General features: G+C 49.3%; 2 protein-coding genes across 2 annotated transcripts in view; one reads left to right on the forward strand and one right to left on the reverse strand.

Annotated features, from left to right (window-relative positions):
* The window catches only part of LOC102111241 (uncharacterized), a 194,726-nt gene that overhangs the window by 58,949 nt on the left and 113,193 nt on the right, over positions 1-22,584 (forward strand). The window lies entirely within an intron of this gene.
* On the reverse strand, positions 7,616-8,608 carry LOC148182874 (uncharacterized). Its single transcript, XM_088063854.1, has one exon. It carries the CDS (start codon positions 8,606-8,608, stop codon positions 7,616-7,618), a length of 993 nt encoding a protein of 330 aa, XP_087919980.1.

Consider the following 22,584-nt stretch of genomic DNA (forward strand, 5'->3'; position numbering starts at 1 on the left):
CAACAGAGGCACCGGTAAGGGAAGCCCTGTGAGTGCCCCAAGTGCAGGAAGAGCTTTGTGTTCTGCTCCAGCTCCATCCCCCATCAGAGGACCCACGTTGGGCAGAGCCCTGATGACCCACGTTCCCAGTGGTCTGTGTTGGGAACACACTGGGGTGATGGTCATTTTGATTTGGCCCCGATATTCTTTTGATTCATCTTCATCCCTTTAAAACAGACAAAATTGGGGTAAAAGTCAACGAATTCATCAAAGGCACCTAAAACCTCACTTTTACTAGTGCTTCAAGGGAATCTGAGATTCTGGGAGGTACATGGGAGGGTTTTGGGGGTACTTGGTTTATTTGTCTCCATCTCGGCACTCAAGGAGACGAGGGAGTTCGATCTGTCACCTCAAAACCACTCAAGGCCACTGGAAACTACTCAATCCCACCCAGAATTCCTGGATTCCACAGCCCCTCAGGGTGTGATGCTTTAAGTTTTAGCTTTCATATTTTTCATATTTTGCGCTGCCTTGGTTTGTAGTTTTGAACTTCATATTAATTGTTAGTGAACTCTCTTCACAGAGTAGGTAGACAAAACAATTCCTATTCTAGCTTGATACCAAGGACAATTGTTACAAGTTCCAGGCCCAAAAGCATAAACAAGGGTGGACTGAAGAGAGAAAACAAGAAGGATGGGACTTCCTCATCTGAAGCTGTAATTGGACAATGAACCCAAATACGCAGATGGACCTAAACTTTTAAAAATGTGAGACCTCGTGATGAGTTGTCCATTTTTGTGACCATTTTTGGTCAGTCCTGGGTGTAGCCCTGGGTAGGGTCCTGTACTGCCCAAGTTGTATCCTTTAAGGCCTTTTAATAAACTTTATTCTTAACTTTGTCCAGCCTCTGTTCTAGGTCAGCCTTCTGAAGGCATCAGGTGGAATGGGGTTGGAAGGGGACTGGGTGAAGTGGGATGCAAATCAGGAGGGGTGAGATGGGCATTGGGTGGGGCAGGATGGGTGCGATGGAGTTTGGGAGGTGTGAAATAGGGAAAATAGGGCTTGGGAAGGTGATTTTGATGTCCAGCAGGGGTAGGATGGGTTGGCCTTGGGACTGGGGATATGGGATGGGGTCTGGAATGAGACAGCCAAAGTTTGGGGACGATGAACGAAGTCGGAGTCTCTTACTGAGTGAGTTTTTGGCTATTCCACATTCCTGAAGAGATTTTGGGGTATCTCACATTTCTGAGGTGGTTTTGGGGCACTCCCCAACTCTTGGGGGGTTCCTGAGAGCAGTTCCTTGGAGCCCCATTGCCAGGGGTTTGTGCCATGGACATACGAGCTCAGAGTTGTAGCCAGAGTGCGTTGCCTCGGTGCTGGAGAGCAGAGAAATGATGAAGGGCCCCAGACATTGTCCATTGTGTGTTTGGTGTCAAGATGAAAAGTGAGGGTACAACCACTATGCTTTGTGATGATTTCTTGCTCAAGTAGCTTGATAAGATATCAGTCTCAAGGCATGAGATTTATAGAGGAGCAACAAATCAGCCATAGCTCGTGGAAGTCAGAGTTTCTTCTCCCCACAGCAATATATAACATTTTGGTCCAATAGGCCAATGGAAAATCTCTCAGACAATTCACTGAGTCCTCACAGAGGTATGGCAAACATAATTTATTTCTATCTTTAGCACGCTTTCATAGGGTCTGACAGGGTTTGCGGGGCTTAACAAGCTACTATTAGTTAATACACATTGTTTACATTCTTTTCCATGTACACAGTGCCATTGGTTTTCTTTATTGTTGCTGTTCCAGGAGAGTTTCAAGGACACTGCCTTTAATATTGACGCCTGGATTGAAAGCTGGGTTGTGCAGACAGGCTTTTACTGAAATATCATGCTTTTGCTCTGTTAAAATGTTTTACTACAATTCTTTTTTTTTTTTGTTTTTTTTTTTGCACAACCCAGGTTTTGGACGTGATTTATTTCAGACTTTTTCAGATAGAGGATATTGAGAGTCCGCCAGTTTATTCACCAGCCTTCACAGAAGTAAACGTGAACACCGTTTATTTCTATCTTTAACACACCTTTTATAGGGTTCTACAGGGTCCGCAGGCAGAGTAAGCTACTATTGGCTAACAGACACAGTTTACATTTTTTCTCCTACACACAAGGATATTGTTTTGCTTTACTCTCTCTTCTGCGGGAAGGTTTCAAGGACTTTAGCCTTTAATATCACAATTTATTTCAAAGGCTGGTTTGTGCATAAAGGCCTTTACTAATATATAAAATATATCAACAATTCCCCCTTTCTCTTTTTGCACAAACCTGGCTTTGGATAAGATAACACACAAGTTAGACTGTCATCCCAATTAACATTATAAGTAAAGTTCGTCCTCCTTCTAGCACAAGAGGCTTCAACCATCCGGTGATGCCCCAGCTGGCGAACCAACTTCCAGTGGGGTCACTATCTTCTTTCAGGGCATGTAACCCATCCTGTAGCTGTTGTAGTTGCTTATGGATGGAAGCTGAATGATCAGTAAGATCCAAGCAGCACATGCCTTCAAATTCCTCACAACCATGTCCTTGTGCTAAGAGCAAAAAGTCAATTGCAGCTCGATTTTGTAATACGGCATGATGTACAGAACTCACATCAGCTGAAAGCTCACTTAGCATCGTGGATGTTAAGTTCAATCCTTCCTTAGTCTAGCAAGCGAGCCTTTTTAGAGTTGCTAGGCCTTAATTCATTCAGGCTTCGCTTTGACTGTTTGATGTTTTTCATTTCACTAGCTATATTCAACAATTGGTGTAAGCTTGGGTGGAACAAAGTAAGTTTCCCAAGATAACAGGGTCCTCTGTGGATTAGCAGGAATCTAATTCCATGCTCTATCTCCACAGATGAGGAAGATGGAACTAGGTAATTGCTTTGGTAATTGTCCTGTGAGATTGCACCACGAATAAAGGCTTTACTTTCAGTGTGAGTAACGAGATCAGCCATAGGGTTGACTGACTGCAGCCCAGTGCTGCACTACTGTGTTGGAATGACTTTTTGTCGGGGGTTTAAACATTATCCATCCACCCGAGGTATTGGTGGAACTCAACAAATCTAATTCTTCTGAGGGTTGTAACATTGAGAACTTTGGTAATTTTTGCTTGCCAGCAGGCTTCAAGTTGTCTTAATGTGAAGCCAACAGTGCAACTGCACTCTTGCAACATTGCCAATCGATTCAGTCAAGTCTCATTACTGATTAAACCTTTAAATGCTTGAGGATCCCATTCAGGGACTCCTACGAGACAGGTGCGAAAAGGATCTCCAGGGGTGGCTGGGCTCAAACACATTGACCTTTGGCCAGTTCAATGTGCCAGAGTGACCCATATGTTCTGTCACTTTTGGATGTTAGTTAGCAGACGGTTGGGACTATACACAACACAATTACCATAAGCATTTCACCATGTAAATGACATCATATTTGCAAACTCACAGCTAAAACTTCAGTCGTTAAATGAACTTTCAAAGATGCTTACACTACCTCTTGAAGGGGGAATACTTATACTTTATACTAACATAACAATTACTACAGGCTAAACTCTATCTTAAACTATTATCTAACTACTTTTAACACATGTGCTCTGGTATATATGTAGTCTAAGCGTGAAAGCAATTTGCTAAAAGGGTAAACACACAACTACAATTTGCTTTATATATAGTTAAATGTAGTCTCTACACTTTTCTTAGGTCTTCTACAGAATTTCTCCAACACGATTCAGTCCTGGAACGCTCACTGCTCCCGTGATGTCAGCTGGCAGCTGATCGGTGACTGAGGGCTTTGATGTTCAGGTTGTTCTTCAGATCCTTCTAAATCTTAAAACAAAGGATAACTGAAAAATTGGTAGAGACACAACATCATAATAACAACATAAAATTTCTGTTGGCAACTGTCTGTGTAGTGTTCAGACACAACTGTGTCCCAACAGCTCCACTTCTGATCCATGTCTGGAGTACCAAGGCTGTGTGATGACATCTCTGTTCACTGGATCTTGTGTGTTCAGAGGCAGACAGTCTGGCCAGATGGACAGGTGACCTTTTTGAACCTGCCAACAAAACACAGACACTTCTCTCCTTGAAGTTAATGAATTACACTAATCAAATGCTTTTAGGGCATCAATTTCCCCCGTTTTCTTTAAAAAAAATAAAAATGAGATGTACTTCTGTTATCAACATCAACATCAACACAAAACCATATACACAATTAATAAGAACCTATAACAGTTAAAAATCAATTAAATCATAAACATTATTAATAAGATATGTAATATAAAACTACTATTAATTACTACAACTCTGCACCAGCATCCCATAGTTTGCAAACAAACAGAAACAAAAAATCATCAGTGAAGGATTGGATAACCACCTCCGGCAATGATTCTCCAAGCCCACTTCAAAATTGATCCAGCTGTCGTATTAATAGGGTCAAATTGCTGAGTCAAAAAGTGACTCAAATACTGATTTGGTACAGAAAACATCTGGCTCTGTCGGCAAACATTCCGTCCAGGTAAATTCAAGGCTTGGCCAGGGCCTGGCTTTAAACTGGAAAGATGCCTCTTAACATATTTCTAGAACAAGGTTCTCAATAGTAGCAGCTATGAGATGCTTACAGCACAGCAAACTGTTAAAATGCATTTGTACAAAGCAAATGATCAGGAGCCTTAGGTACCAGACCAATTAAACCATGCAGCAGTTGGTTTAATCTGAAGCGTCCCCCATGGCAGCTGATCCTCAGCAATGGTACATCTTAAAATTCTGGAAACACTGAAAAATAAGAAACCCATAAAAAACAAAACTGCAGAGATTGCAACAACCAATAGAACTCCCAATGAAGTCAAGGGTGTCACAGACTGTATTCACTTCTATCCACAAACAGGTGTTCACCAGTGTTCCATCACAGCTGTTTCAGTTGTGGCTGTCTTCATCTCTCCAGGAAAATAACTGTACTTTGCAGTTTAGACAAGTGTCTCCAATAAAACATAAAACAATTTAAATTAGACAATATTTAAACCTGACAATAATTATTTATAACAAAAGGAAATAACAAACTTTCCTTAAAAGAATATCTAAGTTAGAAAACTTAACTTAAAAACATTCAAGCCTAAACATTATAAATCCTGACTTTTCTTAATTCTATTAACACTTAATCTATACTAAATAAAAACATAACTTAATCTTATTCTGTTACTACAAAAAGCAACTAAAAGTTTGATATATACTTTTTAAACACAATATAACAATAACATGGATTCACTATAGAGATTATAAAAATGTAACAAATCCATCACAATTCTATGTCATCTAGCTTTGAGAATAACCCACAATAACTGCAAATGTTACTAAAAATACTCATTCATAACAGGAATTTACCTAGTATATGCTTAAATTGGTTAGGATTTTAAAGTGTAGTTTTTCTAGAGAAAAACCACAACAACACAGAATTTGGCAGGTTGCCATCCAGCTTTTGTAGCACTTTTCAAGAACATCAAGTCCAATTTTTTAACTAAAATCCAAAATCCAAATTGGTGTATATGCAGTTATATGTGTTTTATATAACAAAAGGACTCACATTGAAATTACCTTATTAAAATTGTGGAAAAAACAAGCAAATAGATAATATATGCTTTAACTTAACTTTGTCTTGTACAGTAAAGTTCTCTTAACTAATTATTTTTTAAACCACAAATCTCTTCTGTAGATAACATTAATTGGAAGGTTTTCTTAGAAGCTGTAAATCACACCATATTTTAACCTTAAGTTCTAAAACTAATTATTGCAAGGCAACTTCTGTTAAACACTTTTTCTCTCTCTTTTTTTTTTTTTTTTAACTGTCAAAGAGCCACAATAATTTCTCCAGTAAAACTCTAAAAACTGCAATTGCATAAACTCATAATTACTTAAAACACAAAATTAACTCTAAAAGGGTTCATAAAAACATTTTGAAAACCCAATAAATCATGACTTTGTAACAAACTGGGTATTATCCTGGTGCTTTTTCTTAGAGAGGGAGCGGGGGGGTGGACTGCCCGCCCTGCTGCTGCTGCAGCTGCTGTTATCTTTCTTCACATTCTGCACATACTCTCGCAGAGAGAAAAAACGGAGAGAAAGAAGAAAAAAAAACCTCACAAAGTTAACTTTAACAAATGCAGGGGTTTTTTCATTTTGTTTTTTTTTTTTTCTCTCTCAATTTCTCTCTCGCTGTTTGCAGATAGAAGAAAAAGGGCACGATTTTACAAAAGCAGGTGATGTTACATGAAAAGTCTGTCACGGCCAGGTGCTAACAACGGTGATCATTGCAGCTTTTCAGAGTGGCCTTGGAACTTTTCTTGCGCTGCCTCTGCCCCCAGGGTGCCTTTGTTCTCTGCGCATACCTCAGTGTTCCCCCATGTCCCCCTGGTTCGGGTGGAAACCAATCTAAATTTGGCTTCTTTTCTTCCAGGGTAGTAAAGTTGGAACTTAAATAAGATTGTAATGTTAACAGTGACTCCAAAAGTGAAGCAAATATTTCTGGATGTATCACATCCTGCCGTAACTGAACAGATTCTGTTCGTTGTTTCAGCGTTTGCTGTGGAATTTCTTTCTCATTATTTTCTTCTCTCTAACTTTCCCTCCCTCTCTCCATGGGCAGCATAGATAGGAGTGCTTGCCCAGCAGTGGGAGGTAAAGGCATCTGCTGCAGTGATGCAGGTAGAATTACGGGGCTCACAGCCGCAGCATATCTCACTTTTCTGTTTTTTAAGGTATTAATTACAATCTGCCAAGTTCGACCGAGAGACACAGTGTCCTTGCTCTTTTCCGTGATTGCCGTTTCCCACATCAAATTCCCGACATCCGTCCATTCTTCGACCGCAAAAAGCAGTGAGGACACTGCAAAATGCCTGTGACAATTAGCCCATATAATGAGCATATCCAGGTCGTTTTCCCCGGCTGCTTCGCCTCGTTTAACGAGGATGCTAAGAAGCAGTTTTTTCCACTTCCATGCTAGCGGCAAATGACGGGGGGGAAGGTCGCGACCCCTCTACAATGCCCCCGCCCCTCAGACTCCCCCAGTGACTCGCCCCCCCTTTATCCGCGGGTCACCTATCCCGTACCGATCCAAGGCAGCGTCTATCTGCGCTCAGATCCGCTCCACCAACCTCAGTCCAAGGCTCCATCCCACCGTGCGTGGACCCACCAAAGCCCCCCTGCCCGCAGGGTGTCCCTGTTCGGGTGCCAAATATTGAGAGTCCACCAGTTTATTCACCAGCCTTCACAGAAGTAAACGTGAACACCGTTTATTTCTATCTTTAGCACACCTTTTATAAGGTTCTACAGGGTCCGCGGGCAGAGCAAGCTACTATTGGCTAACACACACAGTTTACATTTTTTCTCCTACACATAAGGATATTGTTTTGCTTTACTCTCTCTTCTGCATGAAGGTTTCAAGGATTTTAGCCCTTAATATCACGACTTATTTCAAAGGCTGGTTTGTGCATACAGGCCTTTAGTAATATATAAAATATATCAACATCTTCCCAACGTGGATCCTCCAAGGGGGGATGAAGCTGGGGCAGCACATGAAGCTCTTCCTGAACTTGGGGCATTTACAGGGCTTCCCTTATCGGTGCCTCCATTGGTGTTGGGTCAAGTGAGAGCGCTGGCTGAAGCTCTTCCCACACTGGGGACACTTGTAGGGCCTCTCCCCAGTGTGGATGCGCTGCTGGGTGATGAGGTGGGAGTTTCGCTTGAAGCCCTTCCTGCAGTCAGGGCAGCGGAAGGGCCTCTCATCTGTGTGAATCCGCTGGTGCCTGAGGAGACTGGAGCTGGTCTGAAACCTCTTCCCACACTCAGGACACTCATAGGGCCTCTCCCCAGTGTGGATCCTCTGGTGGATGATCACTTGGGACCTCTGGCTGAAGGTCATCCCACATTCCCCACACTCATAGAGACGTTCCCCAGTGTGGGTCCTCTGGTGTTTGGTCAGGCTGGAGCTGTGGCTGAAGCTCTTCCCACATTCCCCACACTCATAGGGCCTCTCCCCAGTGTGGATGCGCCGGTGCCTGATGAGGGTGGAGTTGTGCTTGAAGCCCTTCCCACAGTCGGGGCAGCGGAAGGGCCTCTCATCTGTGTGAATCCGCTGGTGCTGGAGGAGATGGGAGCTCCTGTGAAACCTCTTCCCACACTCAGGACACTCGTAGGGCCTCTCCCCAGCGTGGATGCGCTGGTGGATGATGAGTTGGGAGCTGCAGCTGAAGCCCTTCCCGCATTCCCTACACTTGTAGGGCCATTCCCCAGTGTGGATCATCTGGTGGCTGATCAGGCTTTTCCTCTGGCTGAAGCTCTTCCCACACTCCAAGCACTTGTAGCGCTTCTCCCCATCCTGAAGCTGCTCATGGACCACCAGCTCAGAGCCCTGGCTGGATCTCCGGCCGCCTTCCCGGCACAGGGTGGGTCTTTCCTCCTCAGAGCATCCTGGGATGGGTTTGGAGCCCCTCCTCCTGCGGGATCTCTGAAGCTTTTCCTCCCCACTGGATTCCTGTGCAGTGGAGCTGCTCAAAACGGCCTCTTCCACGAGGTTCTGCTGTGGGGATTTGTCCTCCCTGGTCTCCATCCTCAGCTCCTTGTCTGGGGGAGGAAGGACAAGGAGAGGATGGGATTTGCCTCCGTGCCAGAGGGAAGGGGAAGGAGATCCCCCCAGTGCGTCCCCGGCAGGACGGCGTCGGCAGCGGGGTTGTCCTGCAGCCGGGGGCCAGGCTGGGCTGGGAGATGGAGCAGGAGAGAGGGGGAAAGGGGCACTGACTTCCTCCTCACCTGCCTGGGTGTCCTGAGATCCCCCTGCCCCTCTCCAGGTTGTTGGGGGTCCCATGAATTGTGGTGCTCCCCCTCTCTGGGTTCCCACTTTGGGGTCCTGGGGGTCACAGGGCTCTGCTCCTCCAGGCTGCCTCTGCTGGCAGCAGCCCCCAGGACCCCCCATTGTCCCCCCAAAGGCCTTTTTCTTCTTAGCTTTGGAGTTCTTCATTCTCGAATCATCCCCCCCAAAAACCCAACCCAGGGACCCTCCATGATATCTGGGCTGAGCTCCCCCTCCCTGGGCAGCTGTGGGATGGGGGGGTGATGATCCCATGGGTGGGGGGGCTGTGAGTTCGGGGAGTGCTGGACTGGGATATACTGGGTGTGACTGTGATAACAAGCACCTGACTGGGATCCCTGCAAGTGTCTGGGAATGACTACGGACATGCTTAGGGCAACTGGGATATACTGGGAGTGTCTGTGACCATACTGGGGATGACTGGGAACACACTGGGAACAATGTTAACTGTGCTGGGGACAACTGGGAGTGAGTGGAAGTGACTGGGTCTACACTGGGGGCAACTGGGCATGACTGACACCATGCTGGAAGGGGCTGGGATCATCTGGGAAGCGACTGAGAATATACTGGGGCCAACTGGGATCACACTGGGAGGAACAGGGAGTGACTGGAACCATGCTGAGGGCAACTGGCATCCTACTGGGATCACAGTGGGAGCAGCTGGGCCATGCTGGGCAAGCCTGGGACCATACTGGCAGCAACTGGGACTGCACTCAGGGTGACTGGGAGTGGCTGGGAGCAACTGGGATCAGCCTGGAAGCACCTGAGGAGTGACTAGGAGCAACTGGGATAGACTGGGAGAGACTGAAACCACAGTGCAGGTAAATGGGAGCAACTGGAACCACACTGGATAATCCTGGGAGCAGCTGTGCCCATGCTGGGGTCATACTGGGATCCTACTGGAACTAGCTGGGATCATACTGGGAGTGACTGCAAAGGTGCTGGCTGGGACTGGAAGCATGCTGGAGGTGACTGGGAGCAACTGGGCCCACCCTGGGAGTGACAGGGAGTCACTCTGGCCATGACTGGAATCATACTGGGAGGATCTGGGAGTGACTGGAACCATACTGGGGGTGGCTGGTACAACAGCCTATATTGGGAGTGACTGAGATTGTAGTGGGAGTGACTGGGATCATCCTGGAAGTGACTGCAACCATACTGGGAGTGACTATGGCTCCTACAGGGATAGCACTGGGAACCACTGGGATAAGAGTGGGTGTGAATGGAACCTGACTGGGGGTTACTGGAAGCTACTGGGCCCATGCTGGGAGGAAAATGTGGACACATTGGGAGCAACTGGGATCAACCGGAACCATGCTGAGGGGACTGAGACCACAACTGGGATCATAGTGGGAGAATCTGGGAGCCACTGGGAAAGACTGGGATCATTCTGAGGTAACTAAAACCTAACAGGGGCAACTGGGATATACTGGGAAGGTCTGTAATCATAGTGGGGTGAATGGATCCACACTGGGAAGAGCTGGGACCACCCTGGGGGCATCTGGGAGTGAGTGGGAGCATGCTGAGATGGACTAGGACTATTCTAGGAACAACTGGGATCATACTGATAGGAACTAGGAACAACTGGAACTATTCTGGCAGTAACTGGGATCATACTGGGATCACAGTGGGAGCAGCTGGGTTTGTGCTGGCTGAGACTGGGATCCCACTGAGGGTGACTGGAATCATACTGGGATTGACTGGGAATGGCTGTGAGCAACTGGGATCATGCTGAAAGCAACTGAGAAGAAGTGGGAATGACTGGGAGCGTGCTGGGGCTGACTGCGATATACTGGGAGAGACAGGGAGTCCCAGGGATCACACTGGAGGCTACTGGGGTCATACTGGAACTGACAGGGAGCAACTGGGGGCCACTGGCCTCATACTGGGAGTGACTGGGATTAGACTGGGAGTGCAAAGGAAACTGGAAAATTGGGGGAAAAATGGGGAAAAAAACCAGGATAAATTAAAGGAAAACAGAAGGGAAAAATCAGGGAAAAAAAAACAGAAAAAAAAATCATGGTGAAATCAAAATAAATAAATCAAAAATAATAAAAAAATCATTAAAAAATTGGGAAAAATTTGGGGAAAACCAGGAAAAATTTGGGGAAAAACAAAGAGTAAACTCAAGGAAAAATGGGGAAAAAATCAGGAAAAAATAGGAAAAGAAGGAAAAATCAGGAAAAAGGGGGAAAAAAATCAGGAAAAAAGCCCGAGAAAATCAGAAGAAAAACTGGGAAAGAACTTGGAAAAATCAGGGAAAAACAGGAAAAAAAAGATAAATAAAATCTAAAAAAAATGGGAAAAAATGGGAAAAAATTGTGAAAGAATCGGGGAAAAATCAGGCAAACAATTAGGGACATTTGAGAAGAAGTTGGGAAAAAGCTAGAAAAAATTTGGGAAAGGAAGAGAGAAAAATCAGAAAAAATGGGATAGGCATGAAAAAAATTGTGAAAAATTGTGAAAAATCAGGGAAAATTTTAGGAAAAGTCAAAAAGACCCTGGGAAAAATCAGGAAAAAATTGGGAAGAAAATTGTAAAAATCAAGGAAAACCCAGAAATGTTTGAGAAAGCTTGCAAAAAAAATTGGGAAAAGCATTGGGAAAAAAATCAGAAAAAAATGTGAAAAAAAAGAAAGATCAGGGGAACTCATGGAAAAAGATAAAAAAGTATGGAAAATATCAGAAAAAAATAATGAAAAAATCAGGAACAAAAAATGGGGAAAACCAGAAAAATTTGGGAATGGAAAAGGGTAAAATCAGGAAAAAATTTGGGAAAAAATTGGGAAAAATTGAGAAAAGAGAGAGGAAAGAAACCAGGAAAAAATCAGGAAAAATCAGCAAAAAAAATCAAGAAACACAGGGAAAAAAATTGTGAAACAATTGGGGAATAAATAGGAAAAAGATTGTGAAAAGAAGAGGGAAAAATCAGGAAAAAATGGGGGAAATCAGGAAAAAAAATGGAGGAAAAAATTGGGAAACAGGTAAAACAAGGAAAAAATGAGGAAAAGAAACTGGGGGAAAAAAACTTGGAAAAATGGAAAAAAATTGGGAAAAAGCCAGAAAATATTTAGGAATTGAACACACAAAAATCAGGAAAAATTAGGAAAAAAAATGGGGAAAAATTGGGACAAATCAGGAAAAAAATGTGAAAAATATGCAGGAAAAAATTGGTGAACAATGAGGGAAAAATCATGAAAAGAAAAAAAAAGAAAAAAATTGGGGGAAAATCAGGAAAAAAATTGGGGGAAAATCAGGAAAAAAATTGGGAAAAATCAGGAAAAAATCAGGGGAAAAATGGGAAAAAACAGAAAAATCAGGGAAACATTTGAGAAAAAGTTGGGAAAAAGAAAATTTTGGGAAAAGAAGAGGGAAAAATCAGGAAAAGGTGGGAAAAATCATGGGAAAGTCAGGAAAATTTGAGAAAAAACTGGGAAAAAAAAAGTAAAAAAATGGCAAAAGAAAGGAGGGAAAAAATCAGAAAAAAATCAGAAAAAAATGGGAAAAAAACAAAAAAAAACTGAGAAAAAATAAGGAAAAAATGAGGGAAAAAAAGAGTGAAAAAATTGAAAAAAATATTAGGGAATAAATGGGAAAAATCAAGGACAAAGTGAGAAAAAGAAAGAGGAAAATAATCGGGATAAATCAGGAAAAAGCACGGAAAAAATGGGAAAAAACCTGGGAAAAATCAGGAACAAAACAGGATGAAATACCCCTATCCCATTTTTCCATGGAATTTTAGGACTTGCCTACCTGGGAGGTTGTAGAAGAATTTCCAGACCTGGAAATCCGGGGAGTGGGGAAAGGTGGAATTGCAGATGTGCTGCTCCAGATTTTCGGGAAGGTTGATGGCCTGGTCCTCTTCCAGTTTCCAGAATGTTCAGATGAATCCCACGCCTCCTTCCAGCTGGAGATCATGGAAATATCATGGAAAATCATGGGAAAGTTGTGATTCAAATTCATGGAGTTTTGCCCCCAAAGCACCCTTTTTTCCTGCCAAAATTTCTATTTTTTCCCCCCCCAACAAATTTCAATTTTTGGGATAATTAAATGGGAAAGATAGGTGGAAATGGAGGAAAAATGGGGAAAAGTTAGGAAAAACTAGAAAAAAATGGGGGAAAAGAAAGAAAAACGGAAGAAAAAAATGGAGCAAAAATGGGGGAAAATCTAGCCAAAATGGGATAAAAATAGGGAAAAAATTGGGGAAAATATGATGGAAATGGAGAAAAAATTGGGAAAAATGGGAGAAAGAAATGGAAGAAAATGGGGATAAAATTGTGGAAAAATGAGATAAAACCAGGATTAAAATGGGGAAAATAATGGGGGAAACTGGGAGAAAAATGGGAATAAAAATGGTAAAAATGAGGAAAACATGGGGTAAAAAATGGAAGAAAATGGGGAAAATAGGAGACAACATGGGGAAAAAAACTGGGAGAAAATGGAGCAAAAATACTGTAAAATGGGGAAATGGGGAATAAATAGATTAAAAAAGGAAAACAAGTGGGAAAAAATAGGAAAACATGGGGAACAATTTGAGTAAAAATGGAGGAAAAATAGGAAAAAAAATCAGAAAAAAATGGGAAAAAAGGAGGAAAATGAGATATTGAGATAAAAAGGAAAAAAATGTGGGAAAAAATTGGGGAAAAATAAAAAATAGGATAAAAATGGGGGGAAATGGTATGAAAATGGGATAAAAATTAGAAAAAATAGAGCAAAAATGGGAAAGAAATGGGATAAAAATGGGGAAAAGTTGGGTAAAAATGTGGAAAAATGGGATAAAATGGAGACAAATTGTACTCTAATAGCGAATGACTGGGAGTGATTTGGCTTATCGTGGGGCGCACAGGAAACTGGAGCCACATGGGGGGAGAAACCGGGCTCATGCTGGGAGCAGCCACTGCCGGCACCGGGAGCCCCGAACCCCTTTCCCGGCCAGGCCGGACCCGCATCCCCCCGGCCCCTTTGCCGGGGCTCTGCCGCCACCGCCACCGGGACCCCCCAAAAACACCTCCCGGGGAACCCCGGGGTACCCCCGAGGGGCATCTGCGGCTCGGCTCTGGAGCCCTGCCATCCCCAAACATCCCCCCCAAAAACACCAAACCCAGGGACCCCCGGGGTATTTGAGGCGAGCTCCCCCTCCCCGGGCACCTGCGGGATGGGGGGCGATGGTCCCGAAGGAGCTGCAGATCCAGAGAGCGGGGAGCGCACGTGGAGCCTCCTCTGCCTGCTCCAGCTCTTCCTCTTCCTGCTCCTCCTCTTCCTCCTGCTCTGTCCCTCCTCTTCCTCCTCCTCTGTCCCTCCTCTGTCCCTGTGCGTGGTTCGGAGCCCTCGGGTGAGCGGGGCCGGGCCGGGACACGATGGGAAAGGGCTGGGTCCCCCCCAAACCGAGCTGGGGGCAGCGGAGGTTTGGGGGAACAATGGGAACGGGGCGGGACAGGGGAACAGGGGGAGGTGGGAGCACTGAGGGTCCCCCAGTTCACCCCAGGACCCCCAAGCCCCGTCCCAGCCCCCCCAGTTCCCCCCGCAGCCCCGGCTGAGGGGGGCTCAGCCCAGGAGCCGCCGTCGTTCGGGGCTCCCCCGAGTGCAGGAACGGGAGAGTTCCCGGCTCGGGGAGGCCCCAGCAGAGGAGGGGATCTTGTCCCTCTTCCAGGGCCTTTCAGGGTCTTCAGGCCCCTCTCAAGAGGAGTTTTTCTCTTTTTCAGTTTTTTGGGGGGGATCCCACCACTACAGGGGTGTTTTTTCCTCCCCATTTTAGGGTGTTTGTGCGGCCGCAGCCCCACAAGCCCCTTTTGAGGGGGGGGATGGTGACGGCTTTAATTGACATTTTTAGGGGTGCCCCCACCCCAAGCCCCTGTAGGGGATGTTTTGTCCCCCAGGGTGGATTTTGGGGGTTCTCTCTACCATGGCCGCTTTAAGGACCCCCGGTATTGTCGGGTCCCACTGTAACTCCTCTTAAAAGGGCAACACCTCTCCCGTTGGTTCCGGCAGTGGAGCCCCGGGAGGGGTTGGGGGTCCCGGGAGGGGTTTGGGGGTACCTGGGTGATGCCGATGGTGTCCATGGGGATCCCGTGCTGGATATAAACCTTGGTGAAGGGTTCCTGAGGGGTTTGGGAAGTTCTGGGTGTATTTGGGGCCACAGTGGTTTTTGCGGGGTTCCCAAGGGGGTTTACAGGAGTCCCGATGAGGGAATTTGGGTGATCCCAGGGGTGGAATTGGGGGTCCGAAGGCTGTTTTGGGGAACCTGCTGGTGATGGAGATGGGGACCCCATGCCAGGTATGAACCTTCTCAATGTCTGTATGGGGTTTTGCGGTTTTGGGTTGTTTTTGGAGTATCAAGGGCTGTGTTTGGGATCCCAGGGAGGTTGGGGTGTCCTGGGGGGTTTGGGGGTTCTCGGCAGGTTTGGGGGTACCTGGGCAATGCGGGTGGCAGTGCTGGGGACCCCGTGCCGAGTTTGAACCTTCTCACTGCCCACAGGCAGCGTCAGCGTGTTCAGGGAGATCCTGGGGGGCCCGGGGGGTCACCCCAAATCCCAGGGACCCCAAATGATGAGGGACCCCCTGAACTGCCCTCAGCGCTGGATCTGCTGCAGGCAGGGGGGCACCAGCACTCGGCCCCCACCCTCCACCATCACAGGGGGGCTGTGGAAGAAATCTGGGGGTGCACGGACAGGTTGGGTGGGACCCCCAAAGTCCTGGGGGACAGGACACAGGAGGACTTCCAGGAATTCCTGTTATAGGGGGATGAGGGGGGACCCAGGAAGAGTTTGGGGGGGCTGGTTGTGTCATGGGGGGACCCCCAGGAGTCTTAGAGGAGGTGGGGAGGGCAAGGAACAGGGTAACCCCTAGGATGGGTTTGGAGGGGAACCAGATTGGGGCTCTCATGGCAGTGGGATGGGAAGATCTCCTAATGGAATTCCATGGGAATGGCATGGCAGTGAGATCCATCCGGGGAATTCCCATGGGAATGGGACAGCAGCGGGATCCATCCGGGGAGGTCCCACCGGAATGGGATGTCTGAGATCCATCCATGGAATTTCCATGGGAGTTCCCAGGTTCCCAAATTTTGTCCTCCTTGATCCCACACTCCCATATTCCCATGGGAATTCTGCCCTCCCCCCCTTACACTCCAGCGCCTCCCGCCCATATCTGACATATTTCCGGAGACATTCCCTGCAGCTGTGAGCCAGGGAATTTGTTAATCCCTCAGCCTGGATCTCAGGGATCCCCATGGCGGTGCCACAGTTGCCATCGCAGCCCCACAGATTCCCCAGCCCCGGCTCCCCCCGCTCAGCCCCGCTCTGGCTGTGCCGCTGCTGTAGCATCTGCAGCTCCCCGCTGGCCCCGTGCCGGTGCCGCTCCTTGTGCCGCCTCTGGCTATCCCAATATCCCAGCTCTGGCTATCCCAATATCCCAGCCCTGGCTATCCCAATATCCCAGCCCTGGCTATCCCAATATCCCAGCCCTGGCTATCCCAAGATCCCAGCCCTGGCTATCCCAAGATCCCAGCCCTGGCTATCCCAAGATCCCGGCTCGGCTCCGCCCGGCCCCGCTCGCTGCGGCGGCGCTGGAAGGGGATCCCAGCCAGGGACCCCATGGACATGGACTGCGGGAAGCCCGGGCCGGGCTCCGACAGCGCCGCGTGCAGGGAACGCAGGGAGAGGAGAACTGGGGGGACATTTGGAGATTTGGGATCGGTGGGGTCACGGCTGAAGGAAAGGGGGAACGGGGAGAGCCGGGAAGGGCATTTGGGGATGCCAGGACTGACAAGAGGGGAGGCTAGGGCTGGCTAGATGTGGCATGGCTGGAGTTCAGGGCGTTCCTGTATCCAGGAAAGGGAGCTCCAAGGGTCCCCGGTGTCCCCATTGCCAGGACAGGGCAGGGAAAGCCGGGATGGCTGGGAATAGGGGTCCCGGGTGTCCTGAGTGCTGAGGAAAGGAGGGGCTGGCTGCTGGGAGAGGCAGGAATAGGGGTCCGGGGGGTAAATGGGTCAAGGAGAAAGTGGCTCTGGGGGCTGCGAGAGGCGGGATGGCCGGGAAAGGGGTGCAGGCGTTCCTGGCGCCGGATAAGGGGGTGCAGGGTGGGACGCACGGCCGGGAATGGGGGTTCGGTGGGATGGCGGCGCCCAGGAATGGGGGTTTAGGGGCCCCTCGGCGCTCCGGAATGGGCGATCAAAGAGTCCCGGTGCCGGGGGTCCCCCTCACCTCTCGCCGCCCCCCGGGAGCGCCCCCGGCCCCAGCGCTGGAGCCATCGCGCTGCTCCGCTGCCGCCCCGCCCACAGCCCCGGCCCCGCCCCCAGAGCCGCCTCCGGCCCCGCCATTGGCGCCGCTCTTTGCTGCCCGCCAGTGGCAGCCCGAGGCTGCAGTGACGTCACCGGTCGCCGGGCAGATCCCGGCGGCGCAGGGCGGGCAAGGCGGAAGCGAAAGTGCCCGAGGGAGCGCGGGGGGAGGGGACGGGGCAATCCCAGGGAATTCCCCTGGATCCCCTCCCGGGATCCCCCGGGACCCTCCTCGGCCGCGCACTGCGGGACCCCCGCGCCGGGCTGGGCTGAACTCCCGGGCCCTGCGCTCAAACTCTGCCTGGAACCCGCCGGCTTCGGCCCAAAGCGGGGGAAGCCCCGGGATCCGCGGATCCCATTTCTCCTGCGGCTGCGGCTCCCCAGCCCCGGCGGAGCAGGAGCGGGCGCTGGGAGCCCGAGCCCCGATTCCCAAGCTCCTTCTCTCTCTCTCTGCTGCTCTCTCCCTGTCCTTTGGGTGATCAGAAATCCCAGAGCGGCTGGAGAGCCCCGTGCCCAGCTCGGCTTTCCCTGGAAAGGGAGGCCTGGGGGTGCGGTGCCCCGGGATGGCCGGGAATGGGGCTCCGGGGGTCCCCGGGCTGACGGAACCGGGGGATCCAGGGGCTGGCAGAGGAGGATCCCCGGGAAAGGGGGTGTAGGGGGCTGTTGGTGCAGGAGAAGGCGGTGCAGGGGGTCCCGGAGCTGGGGAAGGAGATGCGGGGGGGTCCCAGGGCCCAGGAATGGGGATCCAAGGGGGTCCCAGGGGGGCTCCCCAAAGCCCCTCCCAGGGCACAGCAGGAGCTGGGTCAGGAGCTCTGGCGGAGGCAAAAGGGGGTGAGCCCAGCATGGGGGGGACATGGGGGAGTCACAGGCGCTCCCAGGTGGGGGACACGACCCCCGGGGACCCCTCCTCACCTTCTCCCACATACCCCAACAGAGCCTCTAAATGGATGAGCAGAGCTCGGTGACTACATATGAAACTTGTTCAGTGGCACAGGAGGATTTAGAATTGAGGACAGGGGAAGGGTTTAACCCAGCCTCCTGTTTGAACAGCCAAGAGAGGGGGCTGGGAGGAAACCCATGCCTGCATTGAATTGAGAGAGATCCAGACCCGGGCTGGGAGAGATTTGAGACACACCCACCTTTGGACTCTGCTGTCCACAACACCCTGTCACATAAAGGTAAAACCTTACAAAAGAAAGGACTTGTAAAATCATGGTTTAAAACTTGTTACGTGGGCTTAGTGTAGCTAGCAGCTGGCCTGATAAGTTCCCATGCAAAAACATCTTGAGAATGAAAAGTTTGTTAACATCACAAACTATTCTTGGGGAGAAAAACAAGTGCACCTGTAGTAACAAGGGATCTGTCCCATGGGAATCAGTAGAAAAGTATGTGAACATTGTTAGAGAGAAAAGTTTGGATTGACGTGTACACTCACCATTACCAACCAGTGAACTGAGTTCCCAACCAACTGGAATTAAGCACGGTGCCTTCTGATAACCATGTAAATATAAGCTGTGTGCAATAAAGCTTTGGCTATGATGGAAGAAGAAACAGGTGTCATTGTCCATCTCTACTACGACACACCCAACCAGGACATCGGGTCCTGCCGAAGCAGTGGAAAGAAGCAGCTCTGGTGGCCAAGTGGCACGGCCCATTCCAAGTGTCCCTGAGCACAGAAACAGCCCCAGCACAGCTGAACACGGGGGGACCCCTCAGCCTCGGCTCAAGGGCTCTGAAGCCCCGCAGATTTGGATTTCCCAGCTGCAGCAGGAGGATGGGAGGCCGCCCCTGAGCCTGCACTGAAGGCAAGGCAGCAGCAGCCAGGGCTCCCCAGCGGGGGAAGCCCCTGGGCCTGCCCACAGATCCTCTGCTGAAATCCTCGGCCTGGGCACCCTCCTTTGGCATCTCCAGCCCCTGCGGGACAATCCTGGCTGGCACTGCTGGAGCTTCAGGGCTTTCTGTGCCTGCCCTCGCCACAGCTGCTGGGGAAGGCACCGTGAGAATTCCACTCTGGCTCTCAATTACACTCACACTCTGGGCTGGCTGGGATTAGAGTATTGGAAAATATACCAAGTGTAAAATTATTTTTTATTTGATTTCTCCAGTCAGGCTTGGTTTGCATTTACCTTGGGGAAAGGAATTTTAAAGGTTTTTTTTAAGGGATGTTCCACCACTCAGCAGAGATGAGCTTAACATCTCAACAGCCTGGGAAGAGCCCAAAAGATTCCCACAAAGACAACGACCATCAAGAAAACATCAAGGCCCAGCAGCAAACATCAACCAACATCTACCCCAGACACTGCCCTGGCACAGCTGGAGACACCTGGTCTGGAAAAGGCTGAGCAGGAAATCCAGGAGTGCAGACCTAATTCACATCACAGGCACAGAAATCCGGGTGCAACAGGAAACCAAACACTAAGAACTCCACAGCTTGGAAACAATGAACACTAAACCAATGGATTTCTATGGGTTCAGACTGTATAAAGTTTAGGAAACATCTAGTAAAACTCACATGTCATGGAATGATTTTCTCTGCACATGCAGACTATGTGTGGTTGAAATGATTCTGTTCAGAATCAAGTAATGCTTTATTTCTCTAAAGACATTATTGGAGAGTTTTTGTTTTTCACAGTTTCAGTGAAAGGATTACACCATTAGAATAATTTTTCGTAATAATTCTACTTTTCTATTGTCAGTTCTGTTTGGGCCAGGGGTATGAGAATCAGTTTTTAGTCAGAGGAGAAGTAAAAGAAGCTACTTGATTGCTTTCTAATTTTTGTTTTTATGTTTGTGCGTGGCTCTTAGTGATGGCAAAATTATGGTATGGGTTTTTCCGTGTTCACCTTTAAGCTGCATTTTGAAAACCAGAAATGTGGCCCTTTTAAAGGTAAAGAGTTAATAGAAAATAGTTTAAAAAAAACCCCAAAACTCAACAGATGGGGGAGGGAGCCCTCTATGTAAGTCATCCCATGGCAGCCCAGGAAGAGAAACTTCATTCCAGGCAGCCAGGAGTGGAGCTTTAGAAATGCAAATTAACACCTCAAAGCATGGACAATGTGCCTCTGGGGCACAGGAGGCACCCGGGGCTATAACTGAGGTTGTGGCTTCTCACCCTGAAGGGAGGCTGGCTCTGCTGGTTCAGAGGGCACAGCTCAGAAACCAGTTCCCTTTGTAAAGCTGCTGGGCAGTCCCGGTGCTCCTGCAGGACCCTGAGGAACACTCAGCTGGAACAGCAGGGATGAGCTGAGATCCTGGGCCGGTGGCTGAGGTGGATCAGCAGCTCCATGGCGGTGCCTGGCACTGCCACACGTCCCGGCAGGACAGGGGGTGCGAGGCCACCAACAAAGAGGGAAGAAGGAGAAGCAGCAGCAGCTCCATCTGGGTGATGGCGAAATTCCCTTCTCCCCACCGCAACAGCTCTGCGCCCAAAGTGTCCTTCTCTGAAGCTGAAGAAAGCCCGCCAAGCTGTCCCCACCCTCCTTTTTCCTGCCCCCCTTCCCTCCCTGGGCCCGGCCACTCTTTGTCTTTTTTCAAGCACCCACCAAGTACCCAGAGTTAGGTTGTCCCCACAACTAATGGGTAAAAATTCAACAGGCAAGCCAGAACTAAAAAAAGACACCTAACCCCCAACAGTCCCTGTGACTGGGGCTTGGCTTTCCTCGTGGTGAGGGGCATCAAGGAAGGCTGCAGTGTGATGGAGACTGTGATGGGCTGGGAACTCACTGGGGGAAAAGAGGGAGCAGTTGGGAAGTAAAAGGCAGGTGTGGGAGACAACTGTTAGAGAAGGGCTGAGCTACAGCTTGAGCAAGATGAAAAATGTCATTTGGGGTCATCCCAGATTGATTTCATTTCAGAAGTTATGGAACAAGTTTAATTTTTGGGGGGTGTCATGTTTTCCCTTGGAGGTGGACACTCTGCAGACTTGAGCTGCATTGCCAAAATGCTCAAGTCTCTGCTGCAGGTCACACCATTTCTTCTTTGGCTGATCCCGGCCCGGTGCTGAGCCCAGCAGAGCCCTGGCAGAGCCCAGAGCAGCCTCAGCATCCGCAGAGCCTGGCTGCAAGGAGAGAAACCAGAAACCGTCCGTCAGCTGAAGGCTCCTGTCCCCTTGTCCCAGCCAGCCGCGGTGCCCAGGCCATGCTGGCCGTGCTCAGAGCTGGGCCCAAAGCTGCCCATCACTGCTGCCTTTGGGAGCAGAGCAGGAGGGCAGGACATGTGCCCAGCCTGCAGCCAGCCACGGCAGATCCAGCCCCTCAGCAGCTGCCCAGAGCGGGATGCTCCTGTGCCCGCTGCCATCTCCCAAAAGCTCTTGTCCCACCCATGCCAAGGAGATGAGGACCCACCTCACACCATCCGCTGCCAGAAGAAAAGCTGGTCCCAAACGATGTCCTCAGTCTTCTCCAAGGGCACGGCCCATCCACGCCACAGCTGGTCCCAAGCACTTCCTGATCCAGACTGGACCCCACCTAGAACGCTTCCTTTAGAAAAACAAACAACAAATTAATGAAAATAGGTTACAGACAAAAAGGGGAAACAAGAAAAAATGGTAAAAAATCTTATGTCTGTCAGGAGCTTGAGGAAGGCCCAACCCCTACATTCTAGGGAAAAACCCACCCATGGGTGAGGGAAGCCCATGCTTTCTCCCTTTCCCCCTGCACTGTCCCCCAAAATCACGGTGATCCCAAAGCAAAGCAGGGGAGTGGAGCAGCCCAAGCCCTTCCTTGCCTGCACAGCAAAGCAGCCGTGCTCAGGTTCTGGAGTCCCACCTGTGCTCCTACCATGGGGGTTTGTTTGTGTCGGGCTGGCGGCCCCATCCCCAGCCCGGGGCACGGTGGGTGCTGGGGGCTGTTGGCAGGGCCAGGATCCCACTCCCATTTCGTAACCACCCCAGCCCACGTCCCCAGCCCTTCCAAAAACCAGCTGGGCAGCCACTGAGGAATCAGTTGCATCTGCCCCAGCAAAGGGGAAACCTTTGGTTCCCAGCCAATGCACAAATCTGGGAGCATCCCCCTGGGTCTGGACTTACCTGAAAATTCGCTGTGGAGCCTGGCTTTGAAGAAGGTGCCAGAATCAAAGTCCATCATCGCCAGCTCCCGCTGGCCAGGTGGAGGAAGAGGTTGTCATCCTTGCTGCTGCCCTCCATGTCTCCAGCAGCAGCAGCAGCCCCACCTGGTACAGCTTCTCCAGGGGCTCCTTCTTCCCTGGGGTGACACCAGGCTGTCAGGGTTCTGCCCAGGGCCCGGCTGTCAGTGAAGCAGGACAAGCAAAACCAGCTCAGATGGTGCCCACCAGTGCTGGGCAGAGCAGCTCAGCTCCAGCACAAGGGCTGTGTGTTCCCATTTGATGAGCCCAGTGCAGTGACACAGGCAGGACAAAAAAGTCTGGGTTTCTTTGCTGCTGATTGCCAGGGCATGTGTGGAGCTGTAACTTACCAGGTCCCTGCA

The sequence above is a fragment of the Pseudopodoces humilis genome, chromosome 18 (assembly GCF_049639895.1).
Source record: "Pseudopodoces humilis isolate 2021_Gansu_Grassland_sample_001 chromosome 18, ASM4963989v1, whole genome shotgun sequence".
Taxonomy (NCBI): domain Eukaryota; kingdom Metazoa; phylum Chordata; class Aves; order Passeriformes; family Paridae; genus Pseudopodoces; species Pseudopodoces humilis.